At 32.9% G+C, this 19,094-nt stretch overlaps 1 protein-coding gene across 1 annotated transcript; it reads left to right on the top strand.

Moving 5' to 3' along the window:
• Positions 1 to 13,936: 13,936 nt before the first annotated feature.
• Positions 13,937 to 18,226, top strand: LOC132054072 (RNA demethylase ALKBH10B-like). Its single transcript, XM_059446144.1, has 7 exons — positions 13,937 to 14,420; positions 15,696 to 15,823; positions 15,940 to 16,057; positions 16,523 to 16,633; positions 16,771 to 16,886; positions 16,986 to 17,140; positions 17,309 to 18,226. The coding sequence occupies exons 1-7, from the start codon at positions 13,937 to 13,939 to the stop codon at positions 17,772 to 17,774; spliced, it is 1,578 nt and encodes a 525-aa protein (XP_059302127.1). The 3' UTR covers positions 17,775 to 18,226.
• Positions 18,227 to 19,094: the final 868 nt, after the last annotated feature.

The following is a 19,094-nucleotide window of genomic DNA, read 5'->3' on the forward strand; positions in this document are numbered from 1 at the left end:
TGGTTGATATATAAAGTTTTGATTTTGAATTTTTTCTTGATTTTGTAGTTCATTGGTTCCGTTAGAGAGTAGAGATTAGAGAGGAAGAAGATGAAGATTAAAAGATTTCTGACGTGATGTTGACATGGCGTTGATGTGGCGAGAGAGTATGTAATATCTCCCACCATGTGACTGGTTATATGTGTGTTAGGGTTAAATAATATCACTTTTAAATATATTAGGTGTGTAATAGGTCACTAGTAAAGTTTAAATTTGATATCGACTTTTGAGGACAAGTTTAAGGTCAATTTATTACTACTCCCCCATCTCAATTTTATATGGCACCATCGGATTTTGAGAGTTGAACCAACTTTCTTTTAATCACAAATTTTCCATCTACCGATAAAATTCTGAATTGTTAATTATTGAAATTTATAATACTTTTTGCGTGGTTTTAAATATGTAGATTTTAATAAAGATTATATGTTCGAATTTACAGTCAAAATGAAGAAATTTGACTTTCTAAATTAGAACGATGTCACATAAATTGTGACAAAGAGAGTAATTAATCTTTGAATAAATATTAGTAGGTGTTTATTATATTAGACTCGATTAATTTAGGTTCGAGCTATGTAGGATCTATTTAAGGGGAAGGTTCTTCACTAAAATCCCCTCAATTTAAATGTAGATTTCAAGTAGGGAAAAGGGTCAAAAATACCCCTCTACTTTGGGAAAAGAGCTAAAAACATCCTCCATTATGAATTTGGATAAAAAATATCCCTTCCCCCATTAAAGTTTTCAAATATACCCCTTTCTTAACGGAAATTTCCAAATTCCTAAAATAACCCGATTTCATTTTTAAACCTGCTTCATTATTTAACCTGACCCAACTAACTAATAACCCATATTATTCCCTTATTCTCCTCCAATTCTCTCAAAGAAATCAAATCGGGTTATTATTTAGTTGGGTCGAGTTAAATCATGAAACGAGTTTAAAAAATGAATCGAGTTATTTTGGGGGATTTGGAGATTTCCGTTAAGAGGGGTATATTTGAAAACTTTAATTGCGGAAGGAGTATTTTTTACTCAAATTCGTAATGAATGATATTTGTAGCACTTTTCCCAAAGTAGATTTTTGACCTTTCACCTTTCGATTAAGGATAAAAATGTTGTCTTCAACTCAAAATATGCGATTCTTACAACTAATAATCCCGTGTTTTTTCTTCTACTAATAGTCTTGCTATACTTTAAGACTTCGAAACGTAAACACCCTTCTACCCTACCCTTTCGAATCTGATGCCATTACCTTTATGGCTTTATACTTATGTTTAGTTACTTGCGCACTGTTACACATATAGGTGTATTAATTTCGCAGAAAATTTCATTTTATATGCGCATATTTTTTTAATAAGCATGTATAAACACACAACACTGACCGCTTAAAACTATATAAAGTAAATATCAAAACTAAAATTTTGATAGTAACCTAACACCATTTAAAAAAAAAAAAAAAAAAAAAAATGGTTATTCTGGCCTGATTAGAGAGGCAGGGGCGGATCTAGAGGCTTGTATTTAGATTTGCAAAACTCATTAATTTTTATAGAAATCATGTATATGTATTTTAAGAAATTTATTAAATATTTAAGTATGAACCCAATTATTATAGTACTAATTTGTGATCGCTCTAAGTAGGGCTGTTCACAGTTTTGGTTAAAACCAAAACCAAACCGAAAATTTAACCAAACCGAATAAAAAAACCGACATTTGGTTTGGTTTGGTTTGGTTTGGTTTTAAATTTAAAAAACCGATAATATTTGGTTTGGTTATTATAAAATACCGAATAAATAACCGAACCAAACCGATAATTATATACATAAAATTTATAATTATTTATATGTATAATATTAACTTTTCATAAATAATTAAAGATATTTTATACCTTTTAATTATTAATTTAATTTTGGTCTACTTATTTTTAAGGCCCATGTCTTAAAAGAATATCAACAATGTCAACTCTAATAAGTCGTTATGGTAAAAAGTAAAAACCCTACTATCTCTTTTCATTTTACATTGCCACAACGTTCTTTCCCTCAATGAAAGTTATCGGTGATAAAAGTAGCCTTCATAAGAAATTTGAAGAATGTAACGAGAGAAATATTTGAATTGTCACGGCTAGTCATAAATTGAAAAACCGAACCAAACCGACAATAACCAAACCGGTTATTATTTTACTTGGTTTGGTTATGGTTTTAGACATTTAAAAACCGATTAAATTGATTTGGTTATGGTTTTAACCAATAACCGACCCAAACCGAACCATGAACACCCCTAGCTCTAAGAACTTATAACCTCAAATTCTGAATCCGCCTTGATTACATGCTATACCAAACTGTGCTTTCTAGCTAACATTGGGTGAATTCATCCTTTTGTCAAAAAAGGCAAGCATGACAAAGTCGTGAGGAATATGATCCTCTGTTGGCTGTTGGCCAAAATCATATTTATAATTACTTCTTAAGTATGGCCCATGAAGAATATCTAGTGGAAATTTCGCCTTCATTGTATTTATCCTTTCACATCATAGAGTCCTAATGATTAGCGATTAAGGAACAGTCTTAATTAGTACCAATATATATATATATATATATATCCTTAATCTCTTCTCATTGAAAACATCCTCATCTATCCTCTGTTTTCCCAATCTCATCTCGCAAAGAAACAGAGTACTTCTCAAATGGCAAAAAATCAGAGCACCACCAAATCAGAAATCCAGTCCCAAGGAACATGTCCAAATATTTTCAAGGCCTTTAGACGTCGGGTTTCTCCAGCCCGCCCAATGACCACACAGAGCCCGATATCTGATAATCGGGCCGATGCTTCAAACAAGATACTCGTAGACTACAATCACAGCACCAATGCCAAGCAGCCCGAGCCCACAAAGCCTGGCCCGGTAAACACTCATCAGGGACCGAAAGGGGTGAATTTTCAAGGTGGCTATGGTAATAATAATACTAGTGGTGCAGCTAGTAATGAAAAGTTCACTAATTATATTGATCAGGTGAAGAACAAGATAAAGGCTAATTCAAGTTTTGTTGCTGTTGAAAATGTTGCTACTGCTAAAAGGACCACGACAAGAAGAGATAGTTTTAATGATAGAGTTTCTCACTTTATCAATCGGGCCAAGCTCAAAATGAGAACTACTACTATTGTTGCTGGTGATCATGGTGGTGATGGAAAGTTGCAGCCATCTGTTCCTCGTTAAATTAAAAAATCGGAACTGGAAGAAGAATCTATTATTATATTTATTTTATTTATGCTTCTGATAATAAAGTGAAATCGTTTATTGGTTGAGTGCTCTAAAAATAGTGGTTTGATACCAAATACGTACGTGTGTATTTGAAATATGAAAGATTTGAGTATTGGAAAGGGAATGAACTTTTAAGGTTTGCGTGTATAAAAATATTTGTTTGTTTTGAGTATGAGTTGTATTCTATATATATTATACTCTGCACGAGTTGTATATTATGCCATTCACAATTTCACATATGTGTTTGATTCTTTTGAAGTTGATGATAGATGGTGCCAGAGCAGATGAATTTTTCGCTGGTCACCACTTACTTAAAATTGTAGTTTTGTTCATCACGTGTAACAGCGAATGCAGATGGTGACAGATAGATTATTCTACTGAATATATGTACCTTCCACTGTATCTGTGTTATTAAGGTTTAGACAAATGAAGAGAAAATATTAGGTGTTATTTGTCTCCATTGAAAGCAAAATCATTACGTATTTATTTGCTTATTTAGTTATCGTTTATGATTGGTCGAGCAATTCGTCTTGATCGTTATGTTAAACCAACTAGTTCTGGCTTCTGCTAGTACTAAGTGCAAAATTAAAAGAACTACTAAAACTCTTGCTCACAGGGAGCAAGAGGTAATGATACAACTAACATTTAGACATATGGTGATCAGCTAAGAAAATTTGAAAAAAATAATATAGTTTAGCTTTTTAGTACAAGAATAAAATAGTTCAGTGAGCAGAGACAATCAGAGCAAGATGACACAGGGTATATGTCAGGAACAACATTGGTGAGAATTGCTTTGGATTCAAGAGATACCCTCAACAGCTTTAGCCCCGCATTCACAACATGAGTTTAAGTTGTATACACAAGGTGGATTTTTTTTTTTTTTTTACACAATCAAATCCATAATTACATCCTAGTAATTTCTATCATAAACACTAATTGGCAACTTAATAAAAATGATACTAACTAAAGGGTACATCAATAGACTAAAAAATTGTTACACTGTGAGATGTGTATAGCTTTGTAATGCCAAAGTTAGCTTAGATCATCCATGATTAACAAGTGACTACCCTCTTGTAAAATGACCCTATAAATCTCTAACTTATTTTTGTTTTTCAGCTAAGGAAAGATTAATTTAAACTACTCTACTGTGAGAAAACTTAGGCCTAATAATTTGCTATACAGAAATGAGATCTTGCATTGTTAGAAGAACTAGAAAATGTGCTCCTTTGTTGGCCCAAATCTGCCATTCTCGAGCAGCCAATTCTTGAAGGTTTATGTTGCTTTCCTGGTTTTGGGCCCAAGAAATTTCCTTCAGTTTACACAGGCCAAGGCCTAACCATCATCGAGCTACCGCATAAAAATGTTGGGGAAAAGAACGTAGGTAGACAAAAATATAAAAATATTTACATACTAATAACATGTAAATGCAATGAACATTTCATAGCAGTTTAATTAAGAGTTCTATCGTAATGCAATTTCCTATATATAAGGAAACCCACTGTACGTGAAGGCTGAAGCGGCAATAATAATCCTAGGAGCTGAAGCGGCAATAATAATCCTAGGAGCTGAAGCGGCAATAATAATCCTAGGACATTATCTACCTATTATTTACTGGGGATTCTATATCCCTGTAACTGCGTTGTCACAATATTTTCTGTTTCATACTTCCTTCACAGTCTGAAAGTGGAATATTTTTTATTTCATAAACTAATTATATTATTTATATTACTTATATAATTTTGCTAAATGTAGTATAATAAGTTGTATACATAGATATTATTGGTATAATTGTATTGCACCCTTTATAAAAAATTATATATACCTTTCATAAATTGATTATCTGTTGTATGTAGTATAATATAAGTTGTATAATAAATTATATTCTGTATATTATAGGTATTATCTTGTATATATGGATGATCCGTGTGATTGGAGTTTAAAGTCATCAAACTTTATACATCTAATATATTCAAAGTTACTGACTTTAACGATGTTCATATTGGCACAATTTTTTCCCTACCTTCCATACGTTCTCTGTAACTTGAGCCAACCAAGAAGGGAAAATGAAAGAATGGAGGGATGAGTAAATAACAGATGGAATATATATACTGGTTGAAAATTAGAGATAAGTGAAAAATATAGATGTTAAACTTCAAAGAAGAGAGATAAATGATGAGTTTATCCCTTAAAATGAGAGATAAAGAATAAAAGATATGGATGTCATTGAATCCCTGATTTAGGGAATATTCCTTTTCATAACATACTTTTTTTCATACGTAGAAATGTAATAAACAATGTTCTTTTTGAAGAATTTGAAAAGTTATGTTATTTATGTGCTTAATTCTAATTCAATTTAAATAATTTCAGATAAATTGAAATGTGAAAAACAAAAATGAACACAAAATTTAAGAAAGAATCAATTTTGTAGGCAAAACTTAAAGACCACCAATTTAAAGGACAAAAATTAAAGAGCACCCCAAATGAAGGACAACCCGCGCAAAAAAATGATTTTGAACCCCTATATCTTGACTGGCTAATAAAATGGGCTACAGCTCCAACTTCCTAGCCCAATTAAAGCTCGTGGGCTTGGAAAATATCCGTGCTCAGGAAGTTGAAAGTCATTCATGGAAACTGAGGGCAAAGTAGAGTACTCACTACTATGAAAATTTTCGTGAATTACTCGCCAAAATCAGTTAGCCTATATATATATATATATATATTAGGGAATTTTACACTGTATGCTAAATATGGCAAAATATTTACCCGTTTTAGCCCATCTTTTTTTAATTACCCGCCATAGCCATTTTTTTGCTCTTCAGTTTTTTACTAGTCTTATACATTATTATACACTTTTATATAAAGTTTATACATTGTCTACAGCAGATGTATAAAGTTATATATTGTTGTACAATATTGTATACTAGTCTTATATATTATTATACACTTTTATACAAGGTGTGTACATTGCCTACAGTAGGTGTATAAAGTTGTATATTGTTGTATAAAGGTGAATATTCAAGTTGGGCCATGAAATGTTGGGTTGTAGGTTTGTAATTTAAAATATGGGTTATGAATATGTAATTTTGACCCATAAATTATTTATAATTGAAATTTCCCCTATATAAGTTATTTACGTACATGTGTACATATTTAATTTCGAACTGCTTGTCTTAAATCTCCCGATCACCCTTAGTCCCTTATCTGATTAATAATTACATCAATTGTAGTTAGGAATGATGGCATTTGAATCTTTCAAAAGTATATTGTCTTATAGTGATTGTAGTTAGGTACAAGATAAAGAATGAGAGAGCACTAGCACATACAACTTGAGGAATAAAAGAATCCCCATCTGTCCCTTTGCTTTCGTGAAGACGACTATGTTTGACCTTTTGAGTTCTGTGATATTTGGGATGTTCCCAACTTTTATTCTCCAGATTCTATTTCAGATCATATCAGGAGAAGTGCCTATGTTAGAAAATCCATTTATAAGAGGTGGTAGTTAACCTTATGTTCATTACTTAATCATCTCTTGAAGCCCTATTACCAACCTATAAACAAACGTAAGTTCATTTCATCATAATAGAATCGGCTAGGACTTTTTAGTACAAAAAAATCACCCTGCCTTTTAGGACGCGGACAAAGGAAATTTGTCTGTATCGTAAGGATTCCCGATGATCGGTGAATTAAGTCGTGGTTATGCACATTTACTTTCACAAGGAGAAACCTATAAGTTTCTACATTAATATTTAGGATTAAATACTTCTGTCCAAGTAATCATACAATCTTAATTTTACTTGTAGAATTAGCACCAAGTCAAACAGAAATGTATAAAAAAAAAAAAAACTCTACTGACACAAATATCTATCTTGATTGATGGGAAATTAATTTGAAACTATTTGAGGCAGGAGATCTGGAAAGCTCATATTATTTGAACATATTTGCAGCATTAACTAGCACAGCGTTGTAGCAAGATCAATCCATGTGAATCCATAAGAAACAATTTTTTAAATAGTTCATGAAGCTTATTATTCTTGTTATTTATTTATTTCCGCTACTTATTAAAAGGGAAAATTTGAAAACACAACCTCAAGTCTGTACTTCTCTGTTTTTATTTATGTGGCTTCTCGTATGCGTTGAAGTATGAGGCTACAGTTGACTCGTTTTGCAACCATAGAGTCATGCTAGGAGCCAACGACTCACAATTTTACTTTCTCAAAATGTCAATGTCGGTACAAAAATTAGTCTTTGGGATATCCTGCCTATACCACTGCACCAAATCATGGGTGGAGCGCTTAGGTGAAGGGTGGTCGGTCAAGACACCCTTCGCCTGAAAATTACGATTTGCACATATACTTAAATGTTTTTATTATGAGTATATATTTGATTTTGCACACCCTTAACAGAATTGATAAGAAAATTTGAATACCCTTCATCAAATTTCTGGCTCCGCCACTGCACCAAACGACCCCTAAGAGTTATCGACCATTAATAAGAAACATAATTAGGATTAGGAAAGGTCGGTCATTAACCCTTTGGTCCTCCCCCATCATTACTTATTGTATCGTTATATACGCCCCAAGTAAATGAGAGTCAAAAGATTCAAGAAAATATTCTTTTCTGATTGAGATTACCAAATTCTCTTTTAATAAAATTTACAGAGTATAGAAAAGTAAAATAAATAACGACTTTCATAAAATATAATACTCCGTCTATTCCAATTTATGTGATATAGTTTGATTAGGCACATAGTTTAAGAAATAAAGAAAGACTTTTGAAACTTGTGGTCTAAAACAATCCAAATATATTTGTGTGGTTGTAAATCATTTCATTAAGGGTAAAAGGAGAAATTTTAAGTTAAATTATTTCTAAATATAGAATGCATAGTTCTTTTTGGGACACACTAAAAATAAAATTATATCAAATAATTGGGACATAGGGAGTATTAAATTGCTTAAAACATGCGTAGTTAAAGAAAAGAGTTGACATCATAAAGTGCCATATAAAAAGAAAACGGAAAAGGGCCAAAATTACCCTTGAACTTTCAGAAATAGTTTATTTATACCCTTCGTTATACTATTGGGCCAATTGTGCCCTTACCGTTATACTATGGGCCAAATACACCCCTGAACTTTCGGAAATAGTTTATTTATACCCTTCGTTATACTATTGCGTCAATTGTGCTCTTATCATTATATTATGGGCCAAATATACCCTTAAGTTACATGGTCTGCCACGTGTCACAATCACAATGGCCCAACCCATTTTCCCCTATAATTACACCCAGATTAAATTAATCACCGAATCCGACCCGCCACTTTATTTCACCCAACCCGTTTTGTTTATTTCAAACCCAAATAAAGTACCCGTACCCGTTGTGTTTATTTCATTACGTGTTTTGTTTACGTAGAACATGGTAGCATACAAAATGAAAACCCAAAAATGAAGGATCATAAAATTATGGATAACACGATGACTTTTGGTTTTAATCGTCACATGAATGGTGATTCATGAAGCCGCAATTAAGTGATGACTAGTATGTGTTGGTATTTTCAATAAGCGAGCTACTTGGTTAGTGGTCCATTGATGAATTAAGTCGAGAGAAGTGCTCGACTATTCCATGATGGATTTCCTGGGATAGAATGATTTTTCTGTTTCTTTTCTCTTCTCCTCTGCCTGAGTTCTTTGCATTGTTTTCATTTCTATGAAGAAAGGATAAATTTGCTTTTGTTACTGTAACGATCCTATTATAGGGGTGAAATTTTTTATTTGGGTTTTCATTTTGTATACTACCATGTTTTACAGAAACGAAACCTGTAATGAAATAAATAAAACAGGTACGAGTACTTTATTTGGGTTTGAAATAAACAAAATGGGTTGGGTGAAATAAAGTGACGGGTCAGATCCGGTGATTAATTTAATTTGGGTGTAATTATAGGAGAAAGTGGGTTGGGCCATTGTGATTGTGACACGTGGCAGACTGTGTAACTCAAGAGTATATTTGGCCCATAGTATAACGGTAAGGGCACAATTGACCCAATAGTATAACGAAGGGTATAAATAAACTATTTCCGAAAGTTCAGGGGTATATTTGGCCCATAGTATAATGGTAAGGGTACAATTGGCCCAATAGTATAACGAAGGGTATAAATAAACTATTTATGAAAGTTCAGTGTAATTTTGACCCTTTTCTGAAAAGAAAATGCCATGTTATGCTTCCTTCATTTAATTTTGTTCGGCTCATTCCCGTCGTTCGTGATTTATAGCCTGTTTGGCCAAGTTTTTTGTTTTTTTCTTTTCAAAAGTGTTTATTTTAAAAAAGTGAAGTTTGACCAATCTTTTGGGAGAAAGAAAGTGCTCATGGGGAGTAGCAAAAATGATTTTTCAGAAGCTAAAAAAATAGTTTTTGCTTGAAAGCACTTTTTTGAAAAGTACTTTTGAGAAAAATACACTTAAAAGCACTTTTAAAAGCTTGGCCAATTACTAATAGTTGCTCAAAAGTACTTTTAAAATTAATTTGCCAAACACAAATTGCTTTTCGCCAAAAGTATTTTTTTGAAAAGCACTTTTGGAAAAAACATTTTTCAAAATAAGCCGATTTTAGAAGCTTGGCCAAACAAGCTATTAGCTTTGTCGTCGATCAACCAAAACTCCAGCCTGACCATACACTACATAATTTGTTAATGAAGAGTGTTCAACTGATCATCATCGCCAATATCCGGGTAGCCTTACCCTTGCTCCTTAAGTCCTTTGACTTTGTACTCCTTCTGTTCCGTTTGAATTGTGGTTTTAGCTTTTTGCACGTACATTAAAAAAACAATAAATATAAGATAGAGTTTATTAAGTTACCCCTATTTATTAGATGTTTCTGAGAATTGAGCACTATAGTTGAAAACAATTATTAAATTCCTAAGGCGACAATTATTTTGGGACAACTTTTTTTTTTTGTTTGCCAAAAAGACAATTAAAATGGGACGGGGGAGTAACTAGCTAAGCTGAATAATCAATTATTGAAATCTGGAAGCCAAGTATTGCTTACACATTATTTGGGGTCTCTTGGAGTTTATGAGAGTAATAGTGTCCTTTGGAGTTGCAAAGTGGGAGTGTTCAATGGTTATTTGGTCACTTGATAGTGTCCTTTATTCACTATTTTATGCTGTTGATCATTTCCTCTTCTATCTCTTACTCTGCATCTGATTCTGACCCTTTTATTTTCAGCCAAAAATCACAAGGCTCTGCTAGTCAGTCTTTACTTTACTCCTAACAAAAAGAGAAAGATACTCTTATATTCTTTTATCAACGTATTTAGGGTAAAAATCATTTTCATCCCCCAACTTTACTTTACAAATCAAACTCCCCCCTCAACTTTGAATGATAGTCATTCTCCCCTCTTTATCCTAATTAACTTTTTTAAATTCTTATTTTACCCTTACATTATCAACTTGTCTTTTTTACTTTTACTTCATTAAAATCATGATTCTTTTTATCTCTTTAATCTATGTAAAAGATTTCCTATAAAACAAATATTACTTTTGAGACGGAAAAAAAAAGGTGAGAAATACTAGTTGAGTATATAACTTAATGCCATTTTATAATGAAATAAATGAGAAGAATCATAATTTCTTTTTATTAATAATAATCAAAACTCTTATATTTATTTATACAAGTAAAAATAACCGGTAATAATAAGTTTATAAATATCTTTCAATGTAGATAATACAAAATAATTAATAAAAATAGAGGTATATTCTATGACAAATTCCTAAAGATCATCTATTTATATTATAAATGAATTTTAAATTATAATTTAAAATATTTCAATAGTAACAACCAAACTCATTTATATATTGACAATAGAGAATAAGAGAGAAGTGAAACTTAAATATACATATACATATATATGTTAAAATAATAGGTACTATGCATGTGTGTGTATTAAAATATCAATAACAAAAAGTAACATTAGATTTTGTGATAAATTCATAAAAGGATTATTCTACTTATAATATAAATTTACAAAAAAAATAAAAAAATTATATAATATAAAAAGGTATTACATAGATGGAAGATTGAAAATGTCAAGGGTAAAATAGACATTGCTAAGATAAAGGGGGTAGAATGACTATTATTTAAAGTTGAGGGGGGAGTTTGATTTTTAAAGCAAAGTTGGGAGATGAAAATGATTTTCACACATATGCACAAGATAAAATGTCTTTAGGTTTTGTCCTAAATTAAAGGAATTGAGTGTATATATACATAAGAGGCGAATCTAGAATTGCTAGAGCATGGGTTCACCACAAGAAAAAAAGAAGGAAAAATATATTAAGTGGGAATTGATCCAGGCATACAGGTAAATAACTCAATATTCAACTAAAGTCTATTTAAATTTAGCGCCTTAACAAAAGCATATGTTCCTGCAGTTAATATTACACCAATTTCTTTTTTTTTTTAAAAAAAATATATATATATAAAAATCTAGTTTTACGGAGAGATCGTATGTCATTCGCGATCCAAAATTAGTACATAAAATCGCCCCTGTATACATAGACATATACATATGATAGAAACAGCTACAATTAGTTGGCAGTCTTCAACATAATAACATGTATAAGCATAATTCACATTTGTAATTAAGGGGACACGTTGCCACTTCGGATCCTTTAAAACACATGGTAGAATTATTTAATCATACAAATGGATATGATGAAAGATACGCTACTCATTTAAAACTTAATTAAATAGCTGTTAATTGTCTTAACTCTTAACCAACTACTCCCTTTGTGAACCGACCATTTACAAACATTTTTCAAGAAACTAAAACTTCTTCTTCACACCTAATGAGTACTTTAATTTTCTCTAACGGTCAGATTAATGCTGAGAAGAATAAATGATTCAATTATTGAAAGAGAACATTCTATTGAACTCAAAAGTAGAACATTTCTGCTTCTAGCATATTCGTTGGCCAAGTCATATAAAGGAGCATATATATCTCTTTCCTGAAGTCGCAATAAATTTGAGTTCCATGAAAACATTAATATTATACATGAGATCAAGATAATATGCAAGTATAGATATTTACACAAGCAGGTAATTGTAGGTCACTCTTTAAATATTAATCAATAACTTAAATTAAATAATAAGTAATATGTTATAACAAGTTAAATTACAAGAATAAGGCAAAATGTTCATTAGATTGTTCAGTCTTTTAACTTAAAATTCTTATTGAACATATTTAGAATAGTAGTGGTGCTAACTACTACTGCTAGCATTAGCAACTTACACAAAATATTGGCACAATTTGCTCTAAATTAAAACTACTAAATAATTAAATCAAAGCGGTATAATTTTGACATCATAAAAAGGCCCAGGATTGACCAGTGATCCAATTTTAAAATTTTCAATTGCCCATTTTGTCAAATCAATTGCCTACTTAAGATATAGTATCATCTTGCTTTTCCTCTATCAGGATTAATTATCTTCCCTTAATAAACTCTTGACATTCTTTCCTTTCTCCTTCTTTTGCTTCTTACCATCCAAAAGTTTTTACTTTTCCAAATAAAACAGGAAAAATCAATGATTATTCCTTGCGTTTCCTCGCATGTGGGTTTTGGCCCACGGCGGCATTAGCTTCCAAATCCCAATTAACCAGGTGGTTCATGTGCAATATATAAAACAATATTATTTTTACATTTTTATTAGTTTCTCCATAATGACACCATTTTAAATAACTAATAATCTTTTCAGTCTTTAAATGATGCGGCCAGCCAACCTTGCTTTTTTTCTTATGGGCTGGTGAACAGGGAAAGAGGAAAACTACTTAAATGATTTAGAACGAATTAATAACTAATTGTAACTATTTGTGTAAACACCAAACTACTGTTGCTTTAATTAGTATTGCTATACTTTCACTCTCTTAAAAATATGGTAGTAGTATACATTTTTTTTATCTAAAGTCTACCAATTATTTTATTGCTTAAAATACTTTTATTCATAGAAAATTATGATTGATTACGTTGATTGAAATGTAAGTTTAGTCAAACAAAAGAACCCTGTAACTGTGATCAATCTTCCTACTTCAAAATTTTGTCATTGTCATTTGCATTTTTCTTTAAAAAATTTACTTTTTCGCTTTCAATTTATGTAGCACAATTAAAATTTCACGAGTTAAATTTCTTAATTTTGACCGTAGCAATAAAATTACACCATATTTTTTTTTCACTATCAAGATATTCGAGTATAATTCATGACACCTGGCGCACGCTGTACGGAGTGTCAGCACCCATGAACGTTCCTTTAAATACTCAAAACCCCTTCCCACAAAATCCTCCCAACAAATCCCTCTCTCTTTCTAAATCATTCATTCTGTTTTTTTTCCTTTCGTACATTTTCCTCTTTGCTAAGCCAGAAAAATCTCGCCTGAAATATTCCAACGACACTTAACAATCTCTCCTATTCTAACTCACCCATTCGAAACTTTCAAACTAAATATTCCAACGACTAGCCAAAAACTTTTTGAATTTCTTTTATTTGACAGATTATTATTCATCATTATTAGTCTCTTACCCCATTTTCGAGGATCTATAGTGTTTTGGCGTTGAGTGAAGGTGATTTCCCAACTGAGCAACCCTCAACATTATTATTTATTAGTTGATTGTTATGGCGCCAGCTGTCGCCGTTGCTGGACACCACCGTGTAGTACCGTTAGCGACGCCGTCGGCGGCGGAGGCGACTCCGGTGGTGCAACCGGCAATGGTATCGGAGACATTTGCTAAGGATGCAATATTAGCGTGGTTTAGGGGTGAGTTTGCAGCTGCAAATGCGATAATAGATGCGTTATGTAACCATATAACACAGCTTGAAGGAGGGAGATCATCGGAGTATGAATCGGTATTTGCAAGCATACATAGAAGGAGACTGAATTGGATCCCAATTCTTCAGATGCAAAAGTACTGTTCTATTGCTGAGGTTACTCTTGATTTACGGAAAGTTGCTGAGAAAAAGATGAAGGAGAGAGAAGAGGTACCGAAACAGTGTGGTACGGAAGTGAATGGTGACGTGGCAAGCAGTAATTCCGTGGAGTGCTCTGAAAATGGAGATTCATCAAGAGATGATTCTCCTGAGAGTGACATCACTGATACAGGTAAGTTGCATTAAATTATTGAGTATACTAGTAATGGAATTAGTGATAATTTTCACTTTTCGAGACTAAATTAGATTAGATTAACTCAATATTTTAATATTAAAACTTATATATTTGAAAACTACCTGAAAAGTTTTATAGTTGTAACTTTTCCCATAAATACATCTTAAATTGTTAGTCAAAGTTCAGGTAGTTTAAATCTTGAAAAGCGAAAAGTGTCACATAAATTAGACATACGTGGTAAATTATACTCTCCGTCCCATTTTATCCTTTCTGATTTCGATATTCAAACGAGCTTTTATTTGACCGTAATTTTTTCATAGGTCATTTAAATATTTCGAGTCGTTAATTATAGTGATTTTATAGAACTTTTTACCTTGTTTCCAATTATTATTTCAAAAAACATGAAGCTTCTATGTTCGGATTTTTCTCTCTCTGAAACAGTGACATATAAATTGAGAGATAAGAGTACTACTACTAGAGTAATATTAACCGCTTAAATTCCGTACAGAATCTAATATTTCGATGAAAGAGTTTAGTGCTTAATTAACATCTGATTCATTCTTCCAAGTTTAGAGATTTCAAACAAAATTTTGCTCCTCCAAATTTCGAAATTGGGGCAATGAAAAATTCCTTTCACATCCGATTATGATTAATTGCTGTGGTGTTGAATTTTAAATTCTGTTTTTATCCCACCACAGTTTAATATAGTCAACAATGTTCCCGCTTAATTACTCATACTACTATTAAAGCCACGTTTAACTCTGTTATAATCTGCGTTTCACAAAATAAAATATGATTCATTGTAGGTGTGGATTAAGAAAAAGGGGTACTAGTATAAGTTGATCGTCAGCTAAAATTTGTCTACTTTAATAAATAATCGTGCCAAACAAAGTGGACTGATTGATTAAAGTTCTTAGTTTTCTCAAATCGTTTTCGCTTTTAAAATGAAGGCGGATTGGTCAAGTGAAGCTAGTCAAATTCATCTGAGATACTCAGATTTTAGATATTGAATTAGTAAACTTTGCTGTTACTGTCCTCTCTGTTTTCCTGAAGTTTGTTAATAGGAAAGTATAGAGTAGAATAAGTCCGTTAGAGATAAGGGCGACTTTCTAATGGTAGTAATTGCAAATGAAAGAGGTATTGCTTGTCTGTGTAAAGGCTTCATATTATTGCCAAGAAATTTGATTGAGCTCATCGTAGGTTATGTTGTGTTTTACAAGGACAACAATCATTCTGAATGCAAGTACTTGAATGCTTTCTTCCATTTTACAGGATCCCAAATACAGCCGTTGCTAGAAAGTGTTGAATTCTGCTCAAACCATGAGAACTGTGAGGCAAGGCATGCCCAAATGAAGATGACAAAGGGGTTTGTGTCAAAGGAGCCAGTCAAAGGGCATATGGTGAGTCCTTAATCGAAGTTATTTTGCATGCTTTATGTGAAGGGTGGCACTCAGTTTTAAATCCAATTTCGATCCATGTTGTGAAGGTCTTAAGATTCCATAATCTTGACTGGCAGGTGAATGTAGTACGAGGTCTGAAGTTATTCGAAGACGTATTTACTCCAAATGAAATCTCTAAACTATATGACCTTGTGAACGAACTTCGTGTTGCTGGCCAGAATGGTGATCTCAAAGGTGGATCCTGTGATTCGTGGCACTTTTATACTTAGTGTTGTTTCCTTTTTGAGGCGAAGGTTTGCTCGAGCAGGTCTGGGAATTGATTTGCTTTGTGAGTCATTATAGTAGCCTTAGCTTACTATGATAGGCTTTTCCATGAATACTTTCTTCTGAGTGAATTTTTTTTACACATGTAGGCAGAAAACTATTGTTTTATCCTTGGTGCTTAGGTCTATGCTGATTACCTCTCTTTTCCTTCTATTGTGAACTATATAATCACCAAAAGCTCGATACAATTTCTATTACTTTATTTTTTTTTATTTTTTGATAAGTTGCGTACTCCTCTCATTTATAAGACATCATACTTCTTAAGTGGAAGTGAAAGAAACTCTTTACTACTGTCTAATTCTTTCTATCAGTGTTCTTCAGAATGACCTCTTTATCTTCGATATCCACCCTGAATTGCCTGTGACTGCCTTTTAGGTGAAACTTTTATTTTATTCAACCAGCAAGTGAAGGGTAACAAAAGAGAGATGATTCAACTTGGGACCCCAATTTTCGGACAAATAAAAGAGGAGGCCACATGTCTTAAAAGTAAGGAAAAGCTGTGCCTCTTTGCATATCTATGTTTGTTGCAACACTTGGATTCATAAAAGTTTCTGAATATTTCTTTATCGTTTGTCACCTTTTACACTTATCTTAAAGCTTAACTGGGAAATATCAACCTTCAGGTAACATTGAACCAATTCCAGCTCTTCTACAAGGTGTCATAGACCACCTGGTTCAGTGGAATCTAATATCAGAAAGTAGAAGACCTAACAGCTGCATCATCAACTACTTTGATGAGGTTTATATTAATATATATTTATGCCAGATTCATGTTGGCCTCAATTCATTTTGATTGGTAAAAGGTGGAGCGTAAAAGTTTTCTTGCTGGCTTATGTAGGGGGAGTATTCACAGCCTTTCCTAAAACCACCTCATTTGGACCAGCCAGTGTCTACCCTTCTCCTCTCTGAATCAATGATGGCATTTGGTAGAGCCCTTGTAAGTGACAGTGATGGGAAATACAAAGGATCATTCATGCTTTCTCTTAAAGAAGGGTATGTGTATTCACAAATTCTGATTATCCTCCTGTCGTAAGTCTTTCTCGTTAACATGGGAGATTTGTCATTCTTCCAATTCCATGATGAAAGAAAGGCCATGCTAGTCTTTATCAAACGGCGATTCTTCTTATGGTGACATTCTACATTTCGTTCTATATTTGGCAGGTCTCTTTTAGTCATGAGAGGAAACAGTGCTGATATGGCCAGACATGCACTGTGCTCATCAGCTAGCAAAAGAGTTGCTATTACATTCTTCAAAGTAAGAACAGAGATGAATAGCTCCGTCTCAGATCAAATCCCTCCTCTGACTAAAGCAATGACCTTATGGCAACCCGGTGTCCCAACACGATATTCGACTCCAAATGGAGCAGCTAATGGTTATAAGATAATGGACGTGACACCTAAATGGAGTTTCCTTAGAGCTCCAGAAGTTATGCTAGCTCCTGTGCATCCAATGGTTTTAAGCCCCCGAAGGATTCCAAATGGTGGTACTGGTGTTTTTCTTCCATCATCCAGAAAACCTGCAAAACATCTCCCGCCACGTGCCCAGAAAAGGCGGTTTCTTGAGCTACCTTCCCCTGGTAACTCGCCTAAATCAGTGAGCAGTTCAGAAGCAAGTATGGAAGTTTAGACCGAGTATGATCACACACACTCCCTAAAACACCATTAGTGCTGCATTCAAGAGTTATCCAGCATCCCCTGTGTGGGGCTTCTTCTCTACCATGATGAGCTCAGTCACTAAGTATGAACATTCTGTGTTCTTCTACTTCCTCCAAAGATTTTTCCATCTTTTACTTAGGTGTTGGCTGATATATCTTTCTACTTATGCTAACCATTAGAGGCTTTAGAGATTTTGAGCTCAGTCAGTTGAGTGTATTATCCTTTACAGAATGCTGAATTTTTCATTTGAGTTTTTTCTTTTTCTATCAATCTCTTCTAGGTTACTAGAGGTTTATTTTGGTGTAATTACATGCTGTTTCTCTTCTTTATTACACTTTTTTCAGGGTTGAGTGTTTACAGCTATCAGATGCTTTTATTCGTTTGTTATTCACTAGTAGTTGAGCCAATGAATTCACTTTTATCTTTTTCCATCTTCAGTGAAATAGCAGGCATGCCTCCTTAATTATTTGGTCGATACAGAAAGGAAACTTTTCCGTAAATGACCAGGGATGTTCGGTTTTAAATCCTCTCAAGTTCCATTTATAGACATTACTATTATTTTAATTACAGGAATTGAAGCTAATTATTCATCTGACGATGATTATTGTAGCTACAGCCTACAATTTTAGTGAACTAGTAATGATCTCTATATATTGTCAGGATGCAGACATGCAGTGCATCTGCCTTATTTTCATTAGCTAAAGGTTAGTGCGAATAAAGGCTGCACTTGCTAACCATAAACAAATTTCTGCAGAGATTATGTCCAAAAATTTATTAGCTAAACTAACTGACGAGAATAGAGATCGCTGCTTTAAATTGTGGATTTGCCAGACATAATGTCATTGATTTACACTCTTGAAGACAGTGAAGTCTGAAACTCTTCATCATCTCTTTTACCTTTTTCATCATGCGGATAGTGGTAAATAATGGACATGATTCCTGTAACTATATACTCCCTCCGTTTACTTTTACTTGTCCAGTATTCTAAAAATAAATTCTCACTTTTACTTATCACTTTTAGCATATCAAAAAAAGATAATTTTTTTTCCTGTTTTACCCATAATATTAATTACTCACTTCAAGTCATTTTTTAAATCCAATAAAAATATGTACCAATTAATATGGGTATATTGGTTAAGGGGTGTGCAAAGTCAAAAGTGGACAAGTAAAAGTGAGCGGAGAGAGTAGTACTCATTCATTGTAGAGAGGAGATCGATGAAGCCAGCAACACCACCAGATTTAAACAAGTAAAACTAAAAAAATGAAAAAGAATACCTCTGGAAAAGAAGTA

This window comes from Lycium ferocissimum, chromosome 4 (assembly GCF_029784015.1).
Source record: "Lycium ferocissimum isolate CSIRO_LF1 chromosome 4, AGI_CSIRO_Lferr_CH_V1, whole genome shotgun sequence".
Lineage (NCBI taxonomy): Eukaryota > Viridiplantae > Streptophyta > Magnoliopsida > Solanales > Solanaceae > Lycium > Lycium ferocissimum.

Coding starts and splice junctions, on each gene's coding strand:
- LOC132054072 (XM_059446144.1), top strand. CDS start 13,937: ATGGCGCCAGCTGTCGCCGTTGCTGGACACCACCGTGTAGTACCGTTA. Junction 16,634..16,770: donor GGAGGCCACATGTCTTAAAA/GTAAGGAAAAGC, acceptor ATCAACCTTCAG/GTAACATTGAACCAATTCCA. Junction 17,141..17,308: donor ATGCTTTCTCTTAAAGAAGG/GTATGTGTATTC, acceptor TATATTTGGCAG/GTCTCTTTTAGTCATGAGAG.